This window comes from Euleptes europaea, chromosome 2 (assembly GCF_029931775.1).
Source record: "Euleptes europaea isolate rEulEur1 chromosome 2, rEulEur1.hap1, whole genome shotgun sequence".
NCBI classification, from domain to species: Eukaryota; Metazoa; Chordata; class Lepidosauria; order Squamata; family Sphaerodactylidae; genus Euleptes; species Euleptes europaea.
This window is the reverse complement of record NC_079313.1, coordinates 17109931-17134160: the sequence shown is the minus strand read 5'-3', so window position 1 is coordinate 17134160 and position 24230 is coordinate 17109931. Positions and strand designations below refer to the sequence as shown.

Here is a 24230-nt window from a genome sequence, read left to right as displayed (position 1 = left end):
GGGTCATTCCTGACCCATGGGGTGGCATCACATCCTGACGTTTATGAGGCAGACTTTGTTTATGGGGTGGTTTGCTGTTGCCTTCCCCAATCATCTACACGTCACCCCCAGCAAGCTGGGTGCTCATTTGACCGACCTCGGGATAGAAGGCTGAGTCAACCTCGAGCCGGCTACCTGAAACCGACTTCGGTCGGGATCAAACTCAGGTCGTGAGCAGAGCTTTTGACTGCAGTACTGCAGCTTACCATTCTGTGCCACGGGGCTCTTACTCAGGCTAGTGGATATTATTTGATCATGCTTGAGAGACAGAGGCTGCAACATCGTGGGAAGGAAAGTGTTCTTTGTTGAGTTGGATTAAAGGCCTCCAAGGTTCAAACTGTGGTCTTCACATTCACAGCCCCTTAGTATCCTCAGTTCTTTCTCACGGCAGCTTTACTGTTATTAAGAAGTCCTGCTGTCCTGGCAGAGCACAGCCTGGCATCTGACCCCCTCTAGTTACTGCCAGAGAGCAGGAGGGAGATGGTGTGAAAGGGGATAAAGAACAGCAACCACCACAAGGAAGCAAAAACTGGTGGTTGTAGCGGAACCGCAGAACTGGGTGGAAGCACCCCCCCTCAATTGCATTTTGTTTTGCATAAGCCGCCTTGGGGATCCTGCTAGATCAAAAGGCAAGTGAGCTGAAGAAGTGATCTGTGACTCAAGAAAGGTCATACCCTGACAGAAATTTTGTTAGTCCTTAAGGTGCCACTGGACTCTTGCTTTTTTCTTCTGCTACAGACAGGCTAATGTGGCTACCCATCGTGATCTATCTCGTCTTCTCAGAATGTGGCCAAAGTACAATAGCCTGTTTAGTCCCTTTAGCTTCTGGGGAGAGTTCAGGCTTGATTCTGTCCCTAGAGTGCAGGTATTACAAGAGAAGGCTACCACGTAGCTTCCTCTTAACTACGGATCTCTAAGATAAGATGAAGTGTGCCTAGCTCATCTGATGAAGCAAGATCTAATCTATGGACGTGTTTGGAATTGAGTTGTGTACTTACTGCTAGTTTGTGTACAAACTGTATTTTGGTCACATCATGAGGCGACAAGAGTCACTGGAAAAGACAGTCATGCTAGGAAAAGTTGAGGGCAGCAGGAAAAGAGGAAGACCCAACAAGAGATGGATGGACTCAATAAAGGTAGCCACAGCCCTCAATTTGCAAGACCTGAGCAAGGCTGTCAAAGATAGGACACACACACACTGTTTGATTCGCCCTTCAGTCTAACTTCTTATCTTTCCTTGTAGTGGACCCGGAGGATCTGTACATTGTAGAACCGTTGAAGTTTTCGCCAGAGAAAAAGGTACTTTGTTCTAAACGAAATTTCCGTCAGGAACACGAATATGTTTGCCAGTCGATTTGTGCTGGTTCTTTAGCTCGTTCATTGGCTTAAAAAAAGTGGCTTGTTCTAATTGACTGGAGAGGAGTGTTGCTGCTCCTTCTTTATGATCTCTGCTGGCATAGAATTTGCAGAAAGTGGTGAAAGAATCCACCCTCCAAACAAAGCTTGCTTATATGACTCTAATTCCTCTTTTTTTCAGAAGAAACGCTGCAAATACAAAACTGAAAAAATTGAAACTGTCAAACCAGCAGTGGAGCCTGTGCATCCAGTAGCTAACGGGGAAATAAAAAGCAGGAAGCCCTTTACAAATCAGAGGGACTTCTCCAACATCGGCGACGTGTACCACTCTTCGTACAAGGGTCCCCCGTCCGAAGGGAGCTCCGAGACCTCCTCGCAGTCTGAAGAGTCCTACTTTTGCGGCATCTCCGCCTGCACGAGTCTGTGCAACGGACAACTCCAAAAGACAAAAACGGAGAAGCGGGCTCTGAAGCGAAGGCGGGCTAAAGCCCCAGAGCAGGGCAAGCTCATAAAAACATTGATACAGACTAAGACGGGGTCCTTGCCGAGCCTGCATGATATCATCAAAGGAAACAAGGATCTGACCGTGGGAACACTTGGTGTCACAGCCGTTTCTGGGCATCTTTAAAAACGAATTGAACTCTTCGTAGCGGGGAAGCCTTTTTTTGTATGACAAATCTTGTAGTATTTGGGTGACAGGGAGGGGAAAAGGTTGGTTAAGTGCAAAGCGTCCGGAAGTTATATGGTGACTTTCCCCCTATAAGGATCGTGTCAACAACCAACCTTGGCTAAATAAGCTTCAACTTTCTCAGAAATGATACAGATAGCGGGAGGGAGGGAAGACTGCCCAGGGTGGGTAGGGGAGACACAAAATTGTTTTATACAGTGTTTTTTTCACAAATGCTGATGCTAAGATCTTGAAACCCAGAGTTTAAAGCGTAACCCTTTCCCATTTTGCGGTGTTCCCGTTTCGAGCACCTTCCCATATTTATGTGCCTTTTGTCTATTTATAATGCCACTGGAAGAGGGGGAAGGCATTTCATTTTGTAAGTTTAGGTCTTCTTAAAATGCAACACTACCATGTTTTAGGAGAATATGCAGTCCTCCGGTGGGAGTCAGTGGCGCAATTTGGATACTGTAAAAATATGTTGCCAGGGTAGACTTTCTCATTCGATCTTTGTTTTGCAAAGGTGGTTGGGGCCAATACCGCGTACATCTGATGTAGCAGCTAGCGTTCTGATGGTACAATACCGCTGCAGGATGTGATGTTAACAAATATGCCTTTGTTGCCTCGGCTGACTAGATTAACTCTTGCTTAATCAGCATTGTTATCTCTGGCCCTCTTCCTGTACTAAGAAATTGTGAGGAAGAACTGTTTATATCTATTCTGGTTGTAATGTGGGCCGTAAACAGAATTGCGCAGTCTGTCGAGCTCCAAGTTGTTCTGTTCCAAAGGTATGTCCATAATGTTTGCTGTTTTTTTAGTTTGCTAACACATGTGCAGTGTGCTTGTGTGTATGTGTTTTTGTACTTTCTTCATGTGTGGTTTTCGTTACAAAGTTGGGTTGTATGAATATATCTGAATGAACGTGACAACAGGTTCTTGTTTGAGGTTCAAGGTTCATGTTGTATAAGATATAACTTATTGAGCACTTTTAGTCACACTTCATGTTTTTCTTTTTTTAAAAACAGCTAATGCCTTTTCCTGGGTATTATACGTAATGTGATTTATTTAAAGATTTTGTTTTGCTGCTTTTCATGTTAGTTTCTGAGCACATTTTACAGTGATGTACTTTAGAGCCTGCAGAGCTAGCCAGTCAAAGCATATGGACCTAATATAGTTTTTTTAAAGAATGGATTGACCGGGGTGGGGTCCAAACTAGAACGGAAATCGGAAGGTGTCAACTATTTGAGTGGACGCATAGAAAATTGTGACACAAGGAACTTGTAATACGTGACTACAGATTTGTAGTGCCAGTAGAAACTGTGAATTTCCAAATAAATCTGAACACTTGTCTTTAAAATGTGTTTTTCTTTCACAGATCACTTGGTACACTTCTTTAGTGGGTAGGTTTTGGAGTTGGTCAGCAGTTTCAACAGGGTGGGGGGTGATCACCGAGGTCTAATCACGTTGTTGCGTTGTGTAGCCATATCCATCCAGGCCCTCATCTGAGCTTGTTATCTTTCTGACATACACTTGAATAACATCCTCTCTTTCATCTTTGTTGTGACCGAAATCCTAAAACTTGCTAAGGCTCAGGTGTGCCATCTAGAGGGTCTGGGACCCTAGACTACATTACAATAAAGGTATTTAAGTTTATCCCACATTGGACCATCCTGGCAGACTTAATCCAGGACAAGCTGTTTCAGACCAGACTAGGTACTTGTCATGGAAGTTCAGAGCCATTACTAGGTGCTGGATGGAGGTGGGGTATGGCTCTGATTGGTAAAAGGAGCCTCTGACATCAGAGATGGGCATTGGCGTGGAATTGGAGAAATCCGCTTGTCAGTCCTAGAAGAGAGGCTGGTTTAGGTCCAACTCCATTTAACATAAACACCTGTACATTTGGGATTTTCTCTTGTCTTCAGTTTTCAGTCTCTGTGTTGTTGTTGCTGTGTGCTTTTCCTTGTATTTTTGTTTTGCCTTTTCCCACCCCCTTTTGAATCCAGCCACCCTTTTCCTTTAGTTTTCTCTTTTTTTACAATAAACCTTTTTTTACAAGACTTTTTTGTGTGCTTCACTTAGTAGAATCCATTTCTCTGTGGTAGTTCTCTAGAACTGTGCTAGATTGCACGGGTGCTACCAGGTTGGTGATAAGTTGTTTTGTCTTTGTTCTTGTCCTGTGCTGGAAGAGGGCCTTCTCAGCGGGACCGTCTAGAGGTTCCAAGGAGGTCCTGAGTGGTGGCAGTGGGTTACCAGGCTACTTTCCAAGGGAACCCATGGTCTAAGGGAGATTCCCAGCAAGGGAAGGCACCATTTCCCCCTTCCTTCTGTAACACATGTAATACCACTACTGTAGCTAGCTTTCCTGCCTCACTTGCCTGGGGCAATGTTGGCCCATTTGCTTGCCTGCACAGTGTTGTCTCACTCTCAGAGCAATGCCATCCCTTCCCACTGTCCCATTTAGCCCCCTGTCTTGGATCCCCATGGCACAGAGTGGTAAGCTGCAGTACTGCAGTCCAAGCTCTGCTCACGACCTGAGTTCGATCCCGATGGAAGTCGGTGTCAGGTAGCCAGCTCAAGATTGACTCAGCCCTCCATCCTTCCAAGGTCGGTAAAATGAGTACCCAGTTTGCTGGGGGTAAAGGGAAGATGACTGGGGAAGGCAATGGCAAACCACCCCATAAACAAAGTCTGCCTAGTAAACATCGGGATGTGACATCACCCCATAGGTCAGGAATGACCCGGTGCTTGCACAGGGGACCTTTACCTTGGGGGTAACTGTGCCTTCTAACCATCTGATTTTCAAAGCATCATCTCAGTTTTGTTTGGTAGGATGTATATCTATAGCAGCCTGCCAAAGATGTACATAACACTGTTATAGAGCCAGTGTGATGTAGTGGTTAAGAGCGGTGGTTTGGAGCGGTGGACTCTGATCTGGAGAACTGGGTTTGATTCTCCACTCTTCCACATGAGCGGCAGAGGCTAATCTGGTGAACTGGACTTTCTCCACTCCTACTCATGAAGAGCTTTCAATGATACAAACAACTTTTTATTGAAAGGTAAAAGTTTGCATTTGGCATGCATCTCTCCAGGACTCGTCCTTCTCAGCCACCGGACATTATTGTACATAAGTAAACAATTATACTGTGCCTGAACCTCCTCAAAAAGTGCTTGAAACTGTCAACAATTCAGAGCACGAGCCATGATGTAATTCACCATTTTTGTGACATCTTTGAGGACATCGTCAAATTTTTTGAACAATTTTTTGAACATGTGTGCATGCTGATAATTTGTCTACCCTTGGCTCATACTTTGTAAGTTTGAGAGCAACACATGCAGCACTCAGGTCATCTGTTAGTCTGTTTCTGGTGTCAGATTTGATATAATTCAAAGCTGAAAACAGCTGCTCACAAGCATAAGATGATCCAAACAAAGTAAGGAAAGCAATCCCAAGTGCTTTCATTGACTTAAAATTATTTGGCAGAGAATTCCACACTTTAAGGATTTCATTTTCAGAACTGTGCTGTCCTTTGTCATCCCTTCTATCTCCTCAAGTGTTTCACGCAGGTCATAGAATTTATTTTTCCAGATAAGAGCTTTCTTGAAATTCTATTAGCTCCATTTCCAGATTTTCTAAATCTAACCAGTGTAGGCAGGAAAGATCAAGTTCTTCAAATTTGGCTTTATCTGGAGAAGTAAGAAAACACAGGGTTGTCTCCATCTTACAGAACTGTAAAAATCTTACTGAAATTCACCTTTGCAGCTGCTACGATGCTAGAAAATTCCTTGTAGATTTCCTGATGGCTTGTAGGATTGTCTGCAAATGTTGTAGAATTTTCTAAATGCTTTTTTAGAGGGGCGGGCCACAGACAAACTGAAGACGGGTGGGGCCCCCGCAGCTCAGCTGAGAGGGGGGGGCGTGGCAAGGTGCTGGCCACAGCCTCCCCTGTCCAAACTGAAGAGGGCGGAGCCCTGACAAACAGCTGAGCTACCCCGCAGCTCAGCTGAGAGGGGGTGTGTGGCAAGGTGCTGGCCACAGCCTCCCCCGTCCAAACTGAAGAGGGGCGGGGCCCCAACAAACAGCTGAGCTGCAGCCACAGCTCAGCTGAGAGAGAGGGAGGGCGCCAGCCCAGGCTTGGGGAGCATGGGCTTGAGGAGAAGGAGCACCGCCCTCAGCGCCCTCACCACGGCAACACGGCACAGCTCTAGGCAGCCACAACGGGTCCACGCATGCCCACAGAGAGGGCTCGGTGTGCCGCTGCGGCACGCGTGCCATAGGTTCGCCAACACGGGGCTATACACACAAGATCCCAAGACTTGTTGAGGATTCTGCTCAAAAGGTTTCACTATCATTTTTACTGCTTGCCCCTCCCTCCTCACACTTAGCTCCTTGTGCAGATCTATTCCACTCCAATCAACCGTCTATTCATTGAACTTCTTGAAACTTAGCACTTAAGAGGTAAAGGGTTGATTCTGTGTACATAGATTTGCAAGGGAATGATGGGATTAAGGTCTTTGTCTCAACTCTATATGCTTATTTTATAACATCTTTAGCATGAAGAAGAGGCACATTATCTCTGCAGACACAAATTCACAGAGCATCTCTGTAGACAGAAAAATTGCCCAAAATAATCTTACAGAACCCTCTAGAAGAGCATGGCATTGTGAATGAATTAATAGAATTCATTTACCAAAAATGTAAACTGCATGAATATACAGCATGCTACATAACTAAAAACAAATCCTTATTTCCTGATAGATAGCCTTTGGACTGTAATTTATCTTAGAAAACTATTTTTAGAGAGATTTTTCACCAAAAAGCATTTTATTTTAAAAAATCCGATTAAAATTTTCAAAATCTGATTTTTTAATTTTAAAAAAGCATTGATTTTTATCCACCTTGATTGGTCCTACCTAGGGTTGCCAGCTCTGTGTTGGGAAATACCTGGAGGTTTTGGGGTGGAGCCTGAGGAGGGCAGGATTTGAGGAGGGGCATAGCTGTACATGCCTTGATGACTTCCAGACTGGACTATGGTCATCTTCTCTGTATTTGAGTTGCTCTTGAAGTACTTGAAAACAAGATAGGTAGGATGAACCTTTTGAAAAACATTGGGCCAATCTTCATCCAAGTCCAGGGGCTTCCCACCTCTTTCTGTTCAATGTTTTCATCTTTAAAGTTACAAATGACTTAGCCCTCCGCCCCTCCTAGTGTGACTTAGCTCCCTCCATTCTCAGTGTGAACCTCTTTGGGCACTGAAGTCAACTGGAAAGGCTTTGTTTTGGTTCTGCTGCAGTATGAACTTTTGGTGAGTGGGAACTTGTGATTGTTTTCTCGCTGCTGGTACAAGATTGTGGGCTTCCTTCCCCAGGATGCTTATTCACCCCAAACCCTTTTGAGTTTTAGGAACGGTGTTAAATTTATTCTCTTAAAACCAGACTTTGTTTTACCTTGATTTTAATGTCAGTGTGGTTTCCTGGTTCTGTCTAAGCTAGTGGTGATGGCATATGTGTGTAAATAGGATGTGTGAAGCTGTTTTGGTTTCATTTACAACTCCTTGCATTTATCTTAACTGTTTCAACTCTTTCAGTTTCTACCTTGTTCTCTGTTGCATGGGGATTTTGAGATTTTGGATTAATCTTTTGGTTCCATGACAGGGGTATAAGTGTTACTGGGTGATCTTTATATGAAGGAAAGGATATAACAGGTTAAGAAAACATAAAGGATCGAGATGGGAAATGACTTGTATTTTATTTTAAAAAACTTGCAAAACATCTGGGGAGAGCCTGTTGGATGGAGTAGTGCCCATCTTCCAATGGGACAGCAGCCACCTTCTGGAATTTAGGGTCTCGTGAGAAATCCATTCCTTTGATAAAAAGCAGCAGAGGCAGTTTCGGGAAGCGGAATGCTTCAGGAGATCCTAGATAGTTAGGGTTGCCAGCCTCCAGGAGGTTAGTACAGGAGCGAAACACTACATAAACAAAGTGCAAATGGATTTATAAACAGCTACGTGCAATTACATACAATATGAGACATTATATACACAAAAAGACCTACAAGAAGTCATTCATAAATATTCATATTTTTAAATGTCCAAAACGGGGTACACATTCTTCTTCCACAAGCTAGTCTCATGTAGTACAACGGATGCCAATAGTAATGGAGGATCCGGCCGTTTCAAATTATTGGCAATTTAACAATTCTTCAGACCTTCAGAAGGCATTTTGCAAAATTTTCTACCAAGTTTTCATTTCCAGATTGTAGGTTATAATATATGTCCCGCCACGGGTAACATTCAGATGCCGATCCCAAGAAGGGTAAGGAAGCTCTGTGGAAATGACCCTGGAGAAAATGACCTCTTTGGCAATTGGCCTCTATGGAACTATGGAACTGAAGTCCCTCCCTTCCCCCAAACCCCGACCAATTTTATTTGCAGATTCAAGGAGTGGCGATGGGGGCTGCGTGCGCCCCATCAGTGGCTAATATGTACATGATCACATTTGAAATGGAATCATTTTGCAACAATTCTTTTTTTCAGGAGCATACTTTGTTCTATGTTAGATATATTGATGATCTTTTTTGTATATTGGACTCTGCAAACACTTACCATGAATTTTTACAATGGATCAATACGCTGAATCCCCAACTACAATTTACTGGCTCCATGGATACTTCTTCTATCGCTTTTCTTGACATCTTGGTCTTTAGGACCCTGGAGAATAAGGTAGCTGTTAAGCCGTATAGCAAACCCACCGATGTGGGGGCGGGTCTGCATTATGCTGCCCACCATCCCTTACACTTGCGGCGGAACCTGCCGTTTAGCCAATTACTAAGGCTGAAACGCAATTCTACGTTTGAATCTGATTTTTTGACAGCAGCTGCAACCTTACGGGACAGATTATCACACAGGGGATTTGATCCAGAGGTTGTACAAACGGCCTTTAACAAGGTCAGAGGCCGGGACAGGATGACCCTGTTGGAACCTTCCATCAGGAGCAAGCCTGGCAAGTCTAGAGTATTCGCATCTCTTGAATATAATCATCTTACGCATGAGATTCAAAAAATTGTCCGAAGACACTGGCATGTGCTATATAATGTTCCAGGCTGTAAAGAACCTCCTCTTTTCGGTTTGCGAAAGACCAAGTCTTTGCGCAATTTTCTAGTGAGAACGGATCTCCTGCAGGGGAGACCTGGGATAAAACCACACGGCCACTTTAAATGTGGCACATGCGCAATGTGCGCATTTAGTCTTCCGATCAAGGAAGTAGGTTCCTCCGGATCAAATTTTAAATTCAAGCTTAATAAATTCACAAACTGCGCTTCCTCCAATGTGGAGGAATTTTATGTCCATGTTTTCAGATGTACATCTGTTCAACATTGAGATCCCTAAAGATCCGTATTGGGGAGCATAGAACGAGGATCCGGATGAAGACTTTGGAGGCTCCGCTCACGGGGCACTATTTGGAGAAGGGGCATTCCGACAAAGATTTATTATTTTTTGTGCTGTGGCAGTACAAACCACGCCCTTACTGCTCTGAGGATGTTTCAAAAATTCTTCATAGAAATGAAATGAAATTCATCCATCTCTTCAAAACGATGACCCCATTGGGTCTCAACAATGAATTCGACTTAAGTTGTTTTCTCTAAGGGCTTTTCCATCTTTGATTTAATTAACTTGTGAACACAGCTGACATCATTTACACGAATATAGGACGATTAGGGTTAGCATTCGGGACCAGTAATAGCAAATGCTTGAGGAACCGTGAGGGTCTACTGGTCCGTTTGGGTAAGACATATGGGCATTTTTAAATCTGAGAATTGTTAAAACTGAATTTACTACATTTTGACATGTTATTTTATGTATAAGAATGGTACAGTTCTTAGCGCACTATTTTGGTCCATATTGTTGCAGAGGTCGTTGTACCCGCGTAGAGGTCTTTGTACCCGGATCAACGCTTCTCAGCCCACGTTTGGGAAAGGAAACGACATTTACAACTGATGAAGCAATCACTATTGCGAAACGCTTACTGATCCGGAAGTAACGTTTTGTTGTTGTACTTGCAATTGGACTTTTTCCCTTTGAATATGATTTTTCTTGGAATATAAGAATGAACTTTATACCTTGAATAGAAATTTTTGTTAATTTCAACAGTTGTGTTTGGACTTTCAGTTTTGAACCTGGTGAATATCTTACCACCCAGTGCATTTCACGACCCTTGATTGATTGTTCAGTGGTGAAGCAACCAGTTTTGTTTTGTTTGTTTACCATTCAAATTGTGGTGTTGTCATTTACATGTATTCGGTGATTTACCTTTATATATGAAATAATACGAGACTTGAAATTGACTTTGACCATTTATTAATTTTTGTATAAATATTGAGCTGGTGCTGTGGGTTCTTTCAACTGTGTTAAATCAGCATACGTATCATTTAATTAACCACCAGGTGGTGGCTGGAGGTCTCCTGCTATTACAATAGATCTCCAAGCAACAGAACAGTTCCGCTGGAGAAAATGGCCACTTTGGCCATTGGACTCTATGGCATTGAAGTCCCTCCCCTCTCCAAACCCCTCCCTCCTCAGTCTTCACCCCCAAAATCTCCAGGTATTTCCCAACCCTATAGATAGTCCAGCTGAAAAACCAATCAAGAGCCCACAGGAGACTGAGCAAAGTTTCTTTGGGGCAGACTTGGGGCAGGTGTTGTCCTGCAACAGGGAGCCCCAACTGGGTAGAACAGAAATCTCCGGCTCCAAAGGACTTCACAAAGATAGCAGGAAAAGCAAATCTTCATCTGATTATGATCAAAACCCTCCTGAACTCCCAAAGTAGGATTATTCTCTCTTTTCTCCCGGCCCCCAAGAAAAATAGGGGTATGAGTGCAATCCTGGATTTGAAGAGACTGAAAAGATACCACATTAAAGAAACCGGTCAAGATGGACGCTGACTGAACAATTGTTTCGGCTCCAGGAAGGATTTTATGTTGCCTGCTGATCTATGCGAGACTTATCTTTATGTTCCTATGAGGGTAGCACGCAGGAAATACCTGTGGTTTGCCTACCCTGACAGATGTTTCCAGTGCAGCGCAATCCCTTTTGATCTCACCACAGCACAAGCTCTTTACCGAGTTCCTGGTTTCCTCGGTAGCCCACCTTAGAGAGCATTTCTGTACCCTTTACTTAACATCGTGACTTGCTCCAAGATGCAAAGTTAGGCCTTCAATGACATTCAGACCACCATAGGATTGTCTGCCTTGGCATGGCTCTGTCATACACTTGGAGAAACTTGTAAGGAGGCTCCTGTTTGAGAACCTGGCAGTAGGTGATGCGAAAGACCTCTGCTTGAGAGCCCTGGAGAGTTGCTGCCTGTCTGAGAAGACAATATCGACCTTGATGGACTGGTTTCAATATGTTAGCTTCTTGTGTGTTAATGTGAAGATTGCTGACTCCCACCAAGTATCAAGCAGGTAAGGGTAGGGCAGATCCTGGCTCCAATATGCCATATTCAAAGAACCTGTCAAGTGATCACGGAATTATAAACTCGCCTGGGCACGCTCATGACAGGAGGCATACCTTCCCATGAGACCACCAGAGAGAACGTCTTCCTATTTGAGACCAGTTCATAATCCAACCACTATGTAATATTACCCAATTTAGCTACCGTTGTCAGTGCAGTTTTTGTAGCTTCTTCCTAGAGTAAAGGTCGGACCTGACACCCACTCTGAGAAAACCTGCTTGGCATTTTACACAGCATTCTTACACCCCCCACACGCAAAAAACACCCTTAAGATGAAGGCCTGGAACATGTTCACTCTCCCTCTTAAAAAAGAAAAGAAAAAGTCTAGCACAGTGAAGAGTCCTGAAGAAACTGAAAGATTGTGCATTGTTTGGTGTTTTTGGTGATTGATTATTGCATGACTTTTGTGTTCAGAGTTTGCTTTGGACCAACACAATTCCTTGCAACCTCTCACTATAGAGTAGATTCTCGTGTTTCAAGAAATGGTGCCTTTCAGAAGCATGTCTTCCAGGGGGAGGGGGCTTGCTGCATTTGGACAGACTTCCCTCACTGGAGTTCTTCCCCCCCAAATTATTATTAGTACAACATTTTTATGTTGCCTTTCCACCCAATCAGGGTTCACAAGGCAGAGAACATAACAGCATTTCAGCAATTAAAAAGATGGTCAAAATTATGAAATAATTCAATTAAAACACATAAGCAACACTGGGTGGCCCAGGCTAGCCTGGTCTCGTGAGATCGCAGAAGATAAGCCTGGGCGACCCTTGCTAGTATTTGGGTGGGAGACCTCCAAGGAGTACCAGGGTTGAGATGCGGAGGCAGGCAATGGCAAACCACCTCTGAATGTCTCTTGCCTTGAAACCCTAAAGGGTAACCATAAGTCAGCTGTGACTTGATGACAAAGCAAACCAACCCGAGGAGGTCTGGTAACCATTAGACGCTGCTTTTTTATTCCAGAGGTTAATGAATTACCTCCTTTATACTCAGAAGAAAATAGGGGATTTTCTATACAATAAATTTTTGTTCTCCTGGTAGGAAAGATGGCTCTTGCCCTGTTGCTCTTCTCAGGTGAGTGTGGCACTATCTTTCTGGATGCTAGGTACAAGCAGGAGAAGAAAAGGACTCCGAAGATGTGATAAGGAAGGCCATGCTAGATCAGACCAAGGCCCATCAAGTCCAGCAGTCTGTTCACACAGTGGCCAACCAGATGCCTCTCTAGGAAGCCCACAAACTAGACGACTGCTGTCTGCGTTCCACAGCACCTAATATAATAGGCACGCTCCTCTGATACTGGAGAGACTAGGAATGCATCATGACCAGTATTAATTTTGACTAGTAGCCATGGATAACCTGATCTTCCATGAACATGTCCACTCCCCTCTTAAAGCCTTTCAAGTTGGCAGCCATCACCACGTCCTGGGGCAGGGAGTTCCACAATTTAACTATGAGCAGTGGCTATGTCAGTCTCTTCTTTCTGGAATAGTCTAACATCAAAAGTCTCAACCTGGATTCAGTTCTCTGGTCGCACAGACGGTTTTTTAACCTTTTGGTGACCCAAAGTTTCAGTTTTACGTAGGTTGAGAATTTCCTTTTATATCATTTCTGTGTTTAAGGTTCCCAGCTTGTTCTAGTTCAGTTGGGGAGTAGAAGTGGACCCACCTCTCCTCTGAGAAGGCAATTTAGTGTTGGTACTGCCTCTTAACTGGGTGGGATGGGTCACCCAAGAGCTAATAAATGCCCTCCTATCTGTTCAGAGGTTAACAATGTATGGTAAGAAAGTCCTTCTGATCTTCAGTAATTGGTATGGCCAAGAGTCTGTATTTTTGTTTTGCTGAATCATATAGAAACTTCCTCCTAAGTTCCTTGTGGGATGCATTGCCATGATGAAGTCAAAATGTCAGTTCTGAAATACCAAATACCCTTCCATCTTTTTCCAAAGGGCTGATGTCAAAGTCCCATAATTATCTCATGCATTTTGTTTAATAATCCTCTAGTCATGCTCAATTTCAAATTGTTTTCCGTTAAAGCATTATAGTAAACATCTTATCTGACAGTACTGATATATAGATGGTCTCTGTCCTGCCATACATCTGGACAGGTCACTTCATCCAGAACTGTGACTATTTATTCACTTTTATTATGCATTTTTTCAGTCTCTTTTCATCTCTGATTTGTAGTCAGTTTTAAAAACTTCAGAAGTAATAAATAATAAAGGGAACCAGTGTGGCATAGTGGTTAAGAGTTGCAGAGTTTAGTCTGGTGAACCGGGTTCATTTCCCCCACTCCTCCACGTGTAACCTGCTGGGTGACCCTGGGCCGGTCACAGTTCTGTCAGAACTCTCTCAGCCTCACCTGCCTCACAAGGTGTCTGTTGTGGGGAGGGGAAGGGAAGGCGATTGTAAGCCACTTTGAGACTCCTTAAAAGGTAGAGAAAAGCGGGGTCTGAAAACCATCATCTTTTGCTGTGAAATGGAACATCTCCATGTGTGTGTTGGTTTCAATTACACAGTACCATGAAGTCCTGGTGGTAAAGAGAAGATGCAAAGCAGAGCGGTATGGAACAACTGAATAAATGTCAATGGTCAAATTGTTCCAGAGCTTATGGAACCCTTGAAGCAAACAAGCGAGACCACAAGCTGCTGTGGGCAGGTGAATCAGTGTTTCCAGATAGGAAGCCTTCTTGCTTGGCTTGAGAGGGTTGGCATCATCATTGATGCATCCCTATTCTCTACAGTATCAGAGGAGCATGCCTATTATATTAGGGTGCTGTGGAACCCAGGCAGGAGAATGCTGCTGCAGTTGCCCTGCTTGTGGGCTTCCTAGAGGCCCCTGGTTGGCCACTGTATGAACAGACTGCTGGACTTGATGGGCCTTGGTCTGATCCACCATGGCTTTTCTTATGTTCTTATTGTGTGTGTGTGTGTGGGGGGGGGGTAAATCCCTCTGTAGTGAAGGTGTCCCCCTGCCATGTTTGGCTTGAGAGAGCTTTTTCAGAGAGTTGGAGGAAGTTTGAACAAAAGAATTGCTGCTCCATCCTCTTTTCCCCTCCTGCTAAAACAAATTGGGGAGGCATGGTAGCTCAGTGACAAAGCATCTGCTTGGCATGCCAAAGGTCCCAAGTTCAAGCCCCAGCATCTCCAGTGAAAAGGATCGAGTAATGTGAAAGACCTCCACCTGAGACCTGGGGGCGTCACTGCGAGTCTGAGTAGACAACACTGACCTTGATGGACCAAGGCTCTGATTCAGTATAAGACAGCATCATGTGTACAAGGTTCTGTAATCTTTTGAAAATTCTGCAAAAGTTCTTTGGCCAACAGTGACCTTCAGAATGAAAAAGTGTTTACGTGTTCCAAGAGAAATGACCACTTTTCCAAACCACTTTCAAACCTCTCAAAAGTTATGGTCTCCCTTCAGCCTTCGTGAAAAACGGGGAAAGTGCTCTTTTTCTATAGCAGGGGCATCAAACTCAATTGTTACGTGGGGTGGATATGACACAAATGTCACTTGGTCGAGCCGGGCCATACTTCGCGAGCCCAGATCAAGAGTGGGAGGGGGGGTGGCTGCCTCGGCTGGCTCGCGGGCCAGATAAGACCCGCATCCGGCCTACAGGCCTTATGTTTGACACCTCTATTCTATAGAATATAAAATGTTAAACTAACCCCCCCAAGTTTAAAATAAAAAGCATCCAGAGAGTCAAGACAGTAGAGGGAAGAAAACAAAATAATATGAATTATTATAAAACAACATAATAAAAGTGAATATGAAAATAATGCCATACGCATATCATAGGATGCTGCTACTTTAGAAAGCAACCCTGCCATAGTGGTAGAACTTCTGTTTTGCATACAGAAAATCTCAGGTTTAGTTTTTGGCATCTCCAGTTAAAACGGGTGGGGAACGTCAGGCCCAGGGGCCGTTTAAGGCCTGCAAAATCATTTTGTCTGTCCCTTTGTGGGTCCTGGCAGATCTCTAGCTCAAAAGGATCTAAGACTGGCGATCCGCCCCCTCCCGGATGTGAGTGTGTTTTGCTGAGAAAAGGAACCCTTTTTCCCCTTGCAGAAGAGTTGTTAGCTATGGAGTTGCTAGGACCGCCCAAGAAACTGTGCTAATCCTTTCCCACCCGGGCCGTGGAGAAATGTATTCCTTCTGTACTACAAGAGGTCTGGGTGTGGAAGTGGTGACAATGGAGGGGTTAAAGAGGGCAGGGCCAGAATGTGCGGGGAGGGGGGAGAATGCGTGGGGGGGTGTCCGGCTGGTGCAACGGACCATCCTGTGCCACCAGGTGGGTGAGTGTGCCACCGGTTGGATGCCTGCCTGCGTACCCACGCCCGGGGGGGGGGGGGGTCATTGGGGCAACTGCCTGCTTGGGGCTTGGTTGGCTAATTTTTAAGTTGACAATGTTGTATGGCCTGCGAATGATGTTATAAATATCCTGGCCCTTGGCGGAAAAAAGGTTCCCCACCCCTGAGTTAAAAGGATAAGATAACAGGTCAAAGACCCTGGAGGGCCACTGTACTGACTTCGATAGATTAAGGGTCGCATTCAGTAGAAGACAACGTCATATTTTAGTATATACTAAGAAGCAAGAGAAAAAAGCAAAAGATGTATTTAGAGGGTTCTTAGTAGGTTTAGGGGTGCCACTCCTATAATAATCCACATCCTTCCACACCCACACAGTGGAGGAGAGAACAGAGGGGTGAAGCAAGGAATTGGACAGGAGGCTTCTGGAAGAGAAGCAATTGTTAAAAACATGAGAGTGGGAAAGGGCTAGAAGAGCCATTTAAACGAGTCTCGAACAATATTTTGGAGCAGCAGCCAGATAGAAGTACTAGGCTAACAGGGTTTAGAACAGACTTTCCAGCTTCAAGGTGGGAAACCAGAAAACAAAGCTTGACTCTGGTGAGAGAAAGAGAAGCCCCTTCAGTCCATACGCCATTCAGCGTCTTTGCTCAGTTGGCAACACTTGGCTCTCTCCGCCTAGGCTTGCTTGGATAATTTTTCCATTCCACTTGTAAGACTTCTCATGAGCCTCGTTCGGGCTGCTCTGTGCAGGCTGGGCTAAGTTATCTTGCATCAGAGCAGTGGGTGGAAGTTCTCTGAGGTTTTCTGCTGTCAACCAGAAACACTTTATAGCGGTGGGTGCAGGTGCAGTGTGGGGGACGCAGCACAAGGAGCGAACGCTGCTCGAACGCAGCGTCTCGGCCGAGCCCAGCAGCAGAGTGTCGAGAGACTCCCGGGACCGGTTGGTGTTTTCCTGCCATGCAGCAAAATCCTCCGCCTCCTTACTCCCAGGTCTTCTGGACAAACAACAGTGCAGTTTTGAGCCCCAACTGTGCCCCACTGGGATTGTACCCCTCTGGGGCTGGGCCCCGTCGAGAGACTTGCCCCCCTTGGCTTGGGCCAGAGAGGAACAGGCAGAGACTGCATTCTAAGGATGGCACATGCCTCTGTTTCCTGGTGGTTTTTCTGCTGGTCTTGTTGGCCCTCGCGGGGGTTGGCCTAGCAATGTTTCAGATCTTCCGTCTGCAGAAGGAGTTGGAGGTAACTGTTCCCTTAATACAGGCGCTGGAAAGTCCAGCAGGAGGTCCTTTGGATGCATCCTCGTCTGGGGGAGGGGGGGGGGTCAGAGTATCCAGAGCCCCTGAAGCCTTCCTGAATTTGCATCTCTTGAAGACAAGGGCTTTCATTAAAAATGGCATGGGGGTGATGCTGTGTTTTCCCACACGTGAATGTATGCCTCTTACCTCAACAGCTTTCCCGGAATGGACACATGCCTCAACCTCCAGAGATGCTCAAAGGTGAGAAGTTCTTGTCTGGGGAAGGGGGCATGCTGGAATTCTACCGAATGCAAATGTGCTGCTTCATCCCCCCGCCCCTCGAAATAGTAGGTTTCCCAGACTTCTGGTCCTCCTGACCTCTGACTAACAGAACCAAGATCATGGACCATCTGTTGAGTGAAATCCCAAATGAACAGCCAGATCTAACTGTTAGTAGGGTTGCCAACCTCCAGGTAGTAGCAGGAGATCTCCTGCTGTTTCAACTGATCTCCAGCCGATAGAGATCAGTTCCCCTGGAGAAAATGGCCGCTTTGGCAATTGGACTCTATGGCATTGAAGTCCGTCCCCTCCCCAAACCCCGCCCTCCTCAGACTCCACCCCCAAAACCTCCTGCTGGTGGCAAAGAGGGAGCTGGCAACCCTAACTGTTAGGCAATGCTTGTGTGTGTGTGTGTTAAGTGCTGTCAAGTAGCTTCCGACTCATGGCGACCCTATGAATCAATGTCCTCCAAAATGTCCTATCTTTGACAGCCTTGCTCAGGCCTTGCAAACTGAGGGCTGTGGCTTCCTTTATGGAGTCAATCCATCTCTTGTTGGGTCTTCCTCTTTTCCTGCTGCCCTCAACTTTTCCTAGCATGACTGTCTTTTCTAGTGACTCTTGCCTTCTCATAATGTGACCAAAATACGACAGCCTCAGTTTAGTCATTTTAGCTTCTAGGGTCAGTTCAGGCTTGATTTGATCTAGAACCCACTGATTTGTGTTGAGTGTTTTTTGGCGGTCCAGGGTATCCGTAACACTCTCCTCCAACACCACACTTCAAAGGAGTCTATTGTCTTCCTGTCAGCTTTCTTCATTGTCCAGCTTAATCAACAACAATGATAATACTTTAAACTTCTACTTTTCTCTTTCTGTCTCCTCTTAATTGAAGCCCTAATCTTGTGCAATTTTTTGCAGAAATGCAAGGGGCTGAGAAAAGATTTAATCTCTTGGTATCAGCACCAATTTAAAAAAAAATCTTTGCCCACGATAATTAGCTAGATTATAATTTCTTTTCCTCTCTGGCAGATGTTATATCGACATAATAATCACTCTAGACTTTCATATCACGTTGTGCCTGTGGGATTTGGGCATTTTGTTAAAGATAGGGTGTAAGTTTCATTTGTAAGGATGCCTTTAACAGACAAGCTTTGCAGTTCTATATTTATTGAGACCTTGCTAGTATTAGGCCCCAAAGCCCCAAAGATTTGTAGAAATTTGATACATAATTTGCAGTCTGTTGTGCTAGTTTCTTTTAGACCATATGGTCTAAAACACATATGGACTTTGTGATTGTATGTCTACGGTTTGCGTATGATGGTATGTCTAATTGTATATCATGCCAATGGTGTTATTTTAATATATGTGTTTGGAAGGTTTCTTGGAAGGCCATTTAGGAGTCATTAGCATTATTTGGTTTTAACTTGCATTCAACTTAGGTGTACTTAGACAACTTTTTAATGGTTTAGCTTTTAATTATATTTTTGGCCTTGTTAGTTGTTGTTTATTTGCTTGACCTTCTAGGTACTTAATTTCGACCCTGTAGGCTTTTCAAGTCAAGAGACAAACAGAGATGGTTTCCCATTGCCTGTCTCTATGTTGCAACCTGGAGTTCCTTGCTTCTAAGATCTGAGATTGAGCTAGCCTGGTCCATCCAAGTCACAGCCGCTTTTTCACAAGGATATGCAATCTGACATATTATGACCAAGTAAAAAACTTCAATTAACAGATGTCACAGGCATCTGTCAGTAATATCTAGGATCCACCCAAAGTGGGCTCGTTCATGTCCCACCCTTATGCTTTCAGTTTATTTCCACCACTATTTCAAACCTTTCTTCTAAGATGGACTGCAGCCAGTTCTATAGTCCAATCCCTGGCAGATAAGGTTGCCAACCTCCAGGTAATAGCAGAAGACCTCCTGCTATTACAACTGATCTCCAGCTGATAGAGATCAGTTCACCTGGAGAAAATGGCCGCTTTGGCAATTGGACTCTATGACATTTAAGTCCCTCCCCTCCCAAACCCCGCCCTCCTTAGGATCCACCCCCAAAATCTCCTGCCGATAGCGAAGAGGGACCTGGTAACCCTACTGACAGAGTCAGCTTGGAATGTGTAACTGAATTATCTCTAATGCCACCACCCCTTCTTTACTACAATGTAGGTCTCCCGAACAGAACAACAGGTCTCCTGTACAGAACAACAGAAAAGATGGTCAAGAGGAGCGCACACTTAACAGGTGTGTAGCAGAAGAGATGCCAAATCATCCTGGGATCAGAGATGGCATAAGAAAGAGGATGGAGATGGGGGGAAATATTGCGGGGACTGGCTAGGGTTGCCAGGTCACTCTTCACCATTGGTGGGAGGTTTTGGGAGCAGAGCCTGAGGAGGGCGGGGTCAGAATTAAATCAAAAGAGTTTCAGTCTAGACATTAGGGAGAATTTTCTAACAGAGCGGTTCCTCAGGAGAACAGGCTTCCTCGGGAGGTGGTGAGCTCTCCTTCCCTGGAGGTTTTTAAAGAAGAGGCTAGATGGCCATCTATCAGCAAAGCTGATTCTATGACCTTAGTTCACAGTGGACTACTTCTATGACCTTAGGCAGATCATGAGAGGGAGGGCAACTTGGCCATCTTCTGGGCATGGAGTAGGGGTCACTGGGGGTGTGGGGGGGAGGTAGTTGTGAATTTCCTGCATTGTGCAGGGGGTTGGACAAGATGCCCCTGGTGGTCCCTTCCAACTTTATGATTCTAGGGACTTCAGTGCCATAGAGTCCAATTGTCAAAGTGGCCATTTTCTCCAGGTGAACTGATCTCTATCAGCTGGAGATCAGTTGTAATAGCAGGAGATCTCCAGCTATTTCCTGGAGGTAGTGTATTTTTTTGTGTGCCTACTACGCAGTTGGCTGCCTGCCACGTTACTTTTTTCCAATACCTAGAGGTTGGCAACCCTAGGACTGGCTTGATGTGGGTATGTAGAAAAGGCCAATGCTTTGCTGTTTCCTCTGAACATGTGGCAGAAAGGGAGGGAGCAGCTCTCACCCCACCCCCATCCTCGCTCTGCTGTTCCTCTGCAGCTGTCTTCTGCCCATCACTTCCAGCTGGGTCCGTACAGGGCTTTTGGGGAGTCACCTTGGGCCTCTGGAAAAAGATTCGATGAAAGGCAAACACACACACCGAAGGAAGAGAATGTAGTCATTCTTAGAACAAAAAGCCTGTCTAGAAATCCAGAATCTCTCACTTTTACACTTTGCTTAACAGGAAAACGTCGTGTTACGCCAAATGGAGGGGTCTCCTTTTATTGGGGGAAGTTAGCTAGGAGACTGGTAGAGCTTTGCAAGATGTTGGCAAGGGGGAATCTTTGAACCAAATTTTACGTGGATGAGGACATCAGTGGAAAATGTTCCCAATGAAGAAGCTCTGACAAATTTTAAGGGTTGTATTGAAAATTATCAAATTCGATGCACATTCACAGAAAAACACACAAATCCCGATACATACAGAACTAAGGAAATAAAGGTAGGAGGGGGTGGACCCAAGGATTAGAGGTTCCCAGGGGGAAGTATATTTACCGATCCCATGAGCAAGGTCCAGATAGATGCAGTTGCATGGAGCAAGTAATGACCAGCCTTTCTCGTAAGGAAAACAAAGGAAAACTGTACATACATGTACAGGGGTCACGTTTTGGGATCCAAGGGAGAATGCTAGCAATTTGCCATGGCAAACAGGGACATATTTATATCCCAAAAAGGAGTTGGAGGTGTGGTTTCACTGCACCTGGCAATGTCTGGTAATAGCCTGTCATTGCCAGCGGACAAAAGGTCTGATTGCTCTTGATGAGTTTAGGAGTAAGAGGGAGAAAAGAACAGGAGGGGAGGTAGATCAGAAACAATGCCTAGGTACTTTGGGCTAAGTACCCCTGAGCCCTGGCAATAGATTTTTAGATGGCGAGGTCTGGGAAACTATCTGCTAGGGGAGTCAGAGGGTTTGGCTAGCAACTTGATGGGTTTATTTGTGTCCATCCCATTTCTCTGAATGGAGTTCCATCTCTGATGAGATTATGGAGGTGTGCCTTATTTGTAGCAGGAGAGAGCTAAACAAATGCTGAAGAAGTCTGTCTTTTGTCCTTTTGTTTCCAAGTTACACCAGATGTCCTCCCAAGGGGAAACAGGTAAACAAGCCTGGAGGACATCTGCCCAGTCGGCTCTATAGCTTGGCACGCAAGATGGATGCCAGGAGAGCCATTTTGTCTCTGGCTATACAACAGTGTTTCATCCATGCACACTTGCTCCAGTCATGAACCCCGTGCCTGGTGTACCAGGGTAGTGTAGGGCTGTCAGGATGTCACAACAGGAGCAGAGGCTCTGTTGCCGCAGGACAGTGCTTTGATTTCAAGTCAAGCATTAAAATGAAGCCATGTGGATTCCTAGAGAGGTTTCAAGCTGTGGTTGAAGCCTCGAAATTGCGCTGGTTGGGAGCAAAACCAAGTAAGGTCCTTTGTCAAATCTGGATCTAAGGCCTTTTGTAGCCACTTCCATGGACACATGCCTCAGCAGCTGTGGAGCCATACCCTAGGAGGGTGCCTCCGGAATTTCCCAACTCATTTGCAACCCTTGTCAAAGAACACGATACTATGATAGGAAAGAAGGAATGAGCATTCTAGCTAGCTATCTAAAATAGAGTTGCCAACCTCCAGGTGGTAAATAATATTGAAGCAAAAATCACACCTCTGTACCTAATAATGCTGTACAAAGTCAGTATAGGAAGAATGTGTCATTTTGTTAATAAGTGACACATTCTTCCTATACTGGCTTTGTACAACAACCTCCAGGTGGTGGCAGGAGATTACAATTGATCTCCAGGTAACCGAGGTTAGTTTCCCTGGAGAGAATGGCATAGATGGCTTTAAGAGGGGTTTAGACATATTTGTGGAGAGGAGAGGTCCAATAATGGCTAATAGCCATGGTGAGCAAAGGGTCCCTGCATCTCAACAGCCGGTCAGCCTCTGAATACCAGTTCTTGGAGGCAACATCAGGGGGATGCCTCGGCCTCTGTAGCCTGTTTGTTCTCCAGAGCTACTCATTGGCCAATGTGTGAAAAAGGATGCTGGACTAGATGGACCATGGATCTGGTCCTTCAGGATGGTTCTTATGTTCCTCAGTTCAGCTGCAACCATCTGGGTGGGCTCACTGCCAAGAGGGAACCAGCAAATGATATTGGCAACCTTTGGTATTTCACAGATTAGATTTTTTTAAAAAAATCTGTTGCCCTGGAAATATTCAGACCTCTTGAAATACAGTAGGGTTTGAACAAACTCCTTTCTGAAGTTTATTTTCACAGGTTCCGGTGGATAGTTGTGTTAGTCTGGAGTAGCAGAACACAATTCGAATCCAGTAACATCTTAAAGGCCAACAAAGTTTCCATGGAGATAGATCACGATGGGTAGCTGTGTCAGTCGGTCACTAGCAGTAAAAAAGAGCAGGAGTCCAGTAGTACCTTAAAGACTAACAAAATTTATGGCAGGGTATGAGCTTTCCTGAGCCACAGCTCACTTCTTCAGATACAGCTAGAATGTCATTCCATCTATTCTTAAGTAGAGACGTGTGAATTAGACACACAATGGCAATGTGTGTAAAAAAACAAGTAAATGACATTAGCAGGCATGATTGGATTAGGTGTGATAGGCAGGGGGTAGTAGGCATGGTGTACATGAAGCTGCCTTCTACTGAATCAGACCCTTGGTCCATCAAAGTCAGTACTGTCTACTGAGACTAGCAGCAGCTCTCCAGGGTCTCAGGCGGAGGTCTTTCACATCACCTACTTGCATGGTCCCTTTAACTGGAGATGCCGGGGATTGAACCTGGGACCTTCTGCATGCCAAGCAGATGCTCTACCACTGAGCCACAGCCCCTCCCCTAATTATCTTTCATGTATTATCTTTCATGAATCGAAGCTCGGTTTGGTCAGATTATTTTCACAGTGGCATTTACTCTTCCCAGGTAAAGCCATCCAGAAATCTCTGCTGCTCGAATGGGACAATACCTACGGACACGCTTTTGTCTCTGGGGTCCGATACGAAAACAGGGGGCTGGTGATTGAAGAAGCCGGCCTCTACTTCGTGTACGCGAGAGTGTTCTTCCGAGGTCAGCTCTGCACCAACCAGCCCCTTGACCACATGGTCTTCAAACGAAACCCGGTTTACTCTGGTTCCCAGGTGCTGATGTGGGACAGGAAAATGAACTATTGCCGGACCACGCTCATGTGGAGCAGCGGCAGCTACCTGGGCGCCTTGTTCAACCTTTCCAGGCAGGACAGCCTGTATGTGAATGTCTCTCACCCCAGCCTGGTGAATTACGAGGAATCAAAAACTTTCTTTGGCTTATATATGCTTTAGAAATTAGCCGTCGTCACGCGGGCAATGTGGAAGTGCTGAGAGTCATGAATGTAGGATAAGCTAGACTGGCAATGGCTACTTCTGCAGGAAGTCCAGCAGGGACCACCGGAACATCTGATACAGAAACCGTCAAAGCGGATCTGAGATTTGCCTTCGCAGGGTGAAACTGGCCAAACAACCTCGCATGATGAATGATTCGCCATGCACAGGGAGTAGGGTTGCCAGCTCCAGGTTGGGAAATACCTGGAGAGTTTGGGGATGGAGGCCCTGGGTGAAAAGAACCCGTTCCCCAGGTTTTTAGTTGAGTCCTGTCCTGTCCTCCCCAGTTCCTGATTTTACTCATAATTTATACTGCTGACTTCATTCTATTTATGACAGCCTAACTGTTTTAACTTTTATTATTGGGTTAGTTGAAATCAGATTAAAAAAAATAACTGAGATTATTATGTTTTTTGTTTTTAA

At 45.0% G+C, this 24230-nt stretch overlaps 2 protein-coding genes across 2 annotated transcripts in view; both read left to right on the top strand.

The window, feature by feature from the left end:
* The window catches only part of SUCO (SUN domain containing ossification factor), a 49631-nt gene extending 47589 nt beyond the window's left edge, over positions 1-2042 (top strand). The window contains exons 23-24 of the mRNA XM_056844578.1: positions 1283-1338; positions 1577-2042. Coding sequence (XP_056700556.1) covers positions 1283-1338; positions 1577-2023 — 503 coding nt within the window. The 3' untranslated portion in view covers positions 2024-2042. The remainder of the gene's footprint in view (positions 1-1282; positions 1339-1576) is intronic.
* A 10567-nt stretch (positions 2043-12609) lies between these two features.
* On the top strand, positions 12610-23768 carry FASLG (Fas ligand). The gene is given in 8 exon segments (XM_056844687.1): positions 12610-12637; positions 14166-14218; positions 16586-16660; positions 16663-16790; positions 16792-17110; positions 17322-17367; positions 19565-19618; positions 23374-23768. Coding segments are annotated over 8 exon segments (1098 nt in total).
* Positions 23769-24230: the final 462 nt, after the last annotated feature.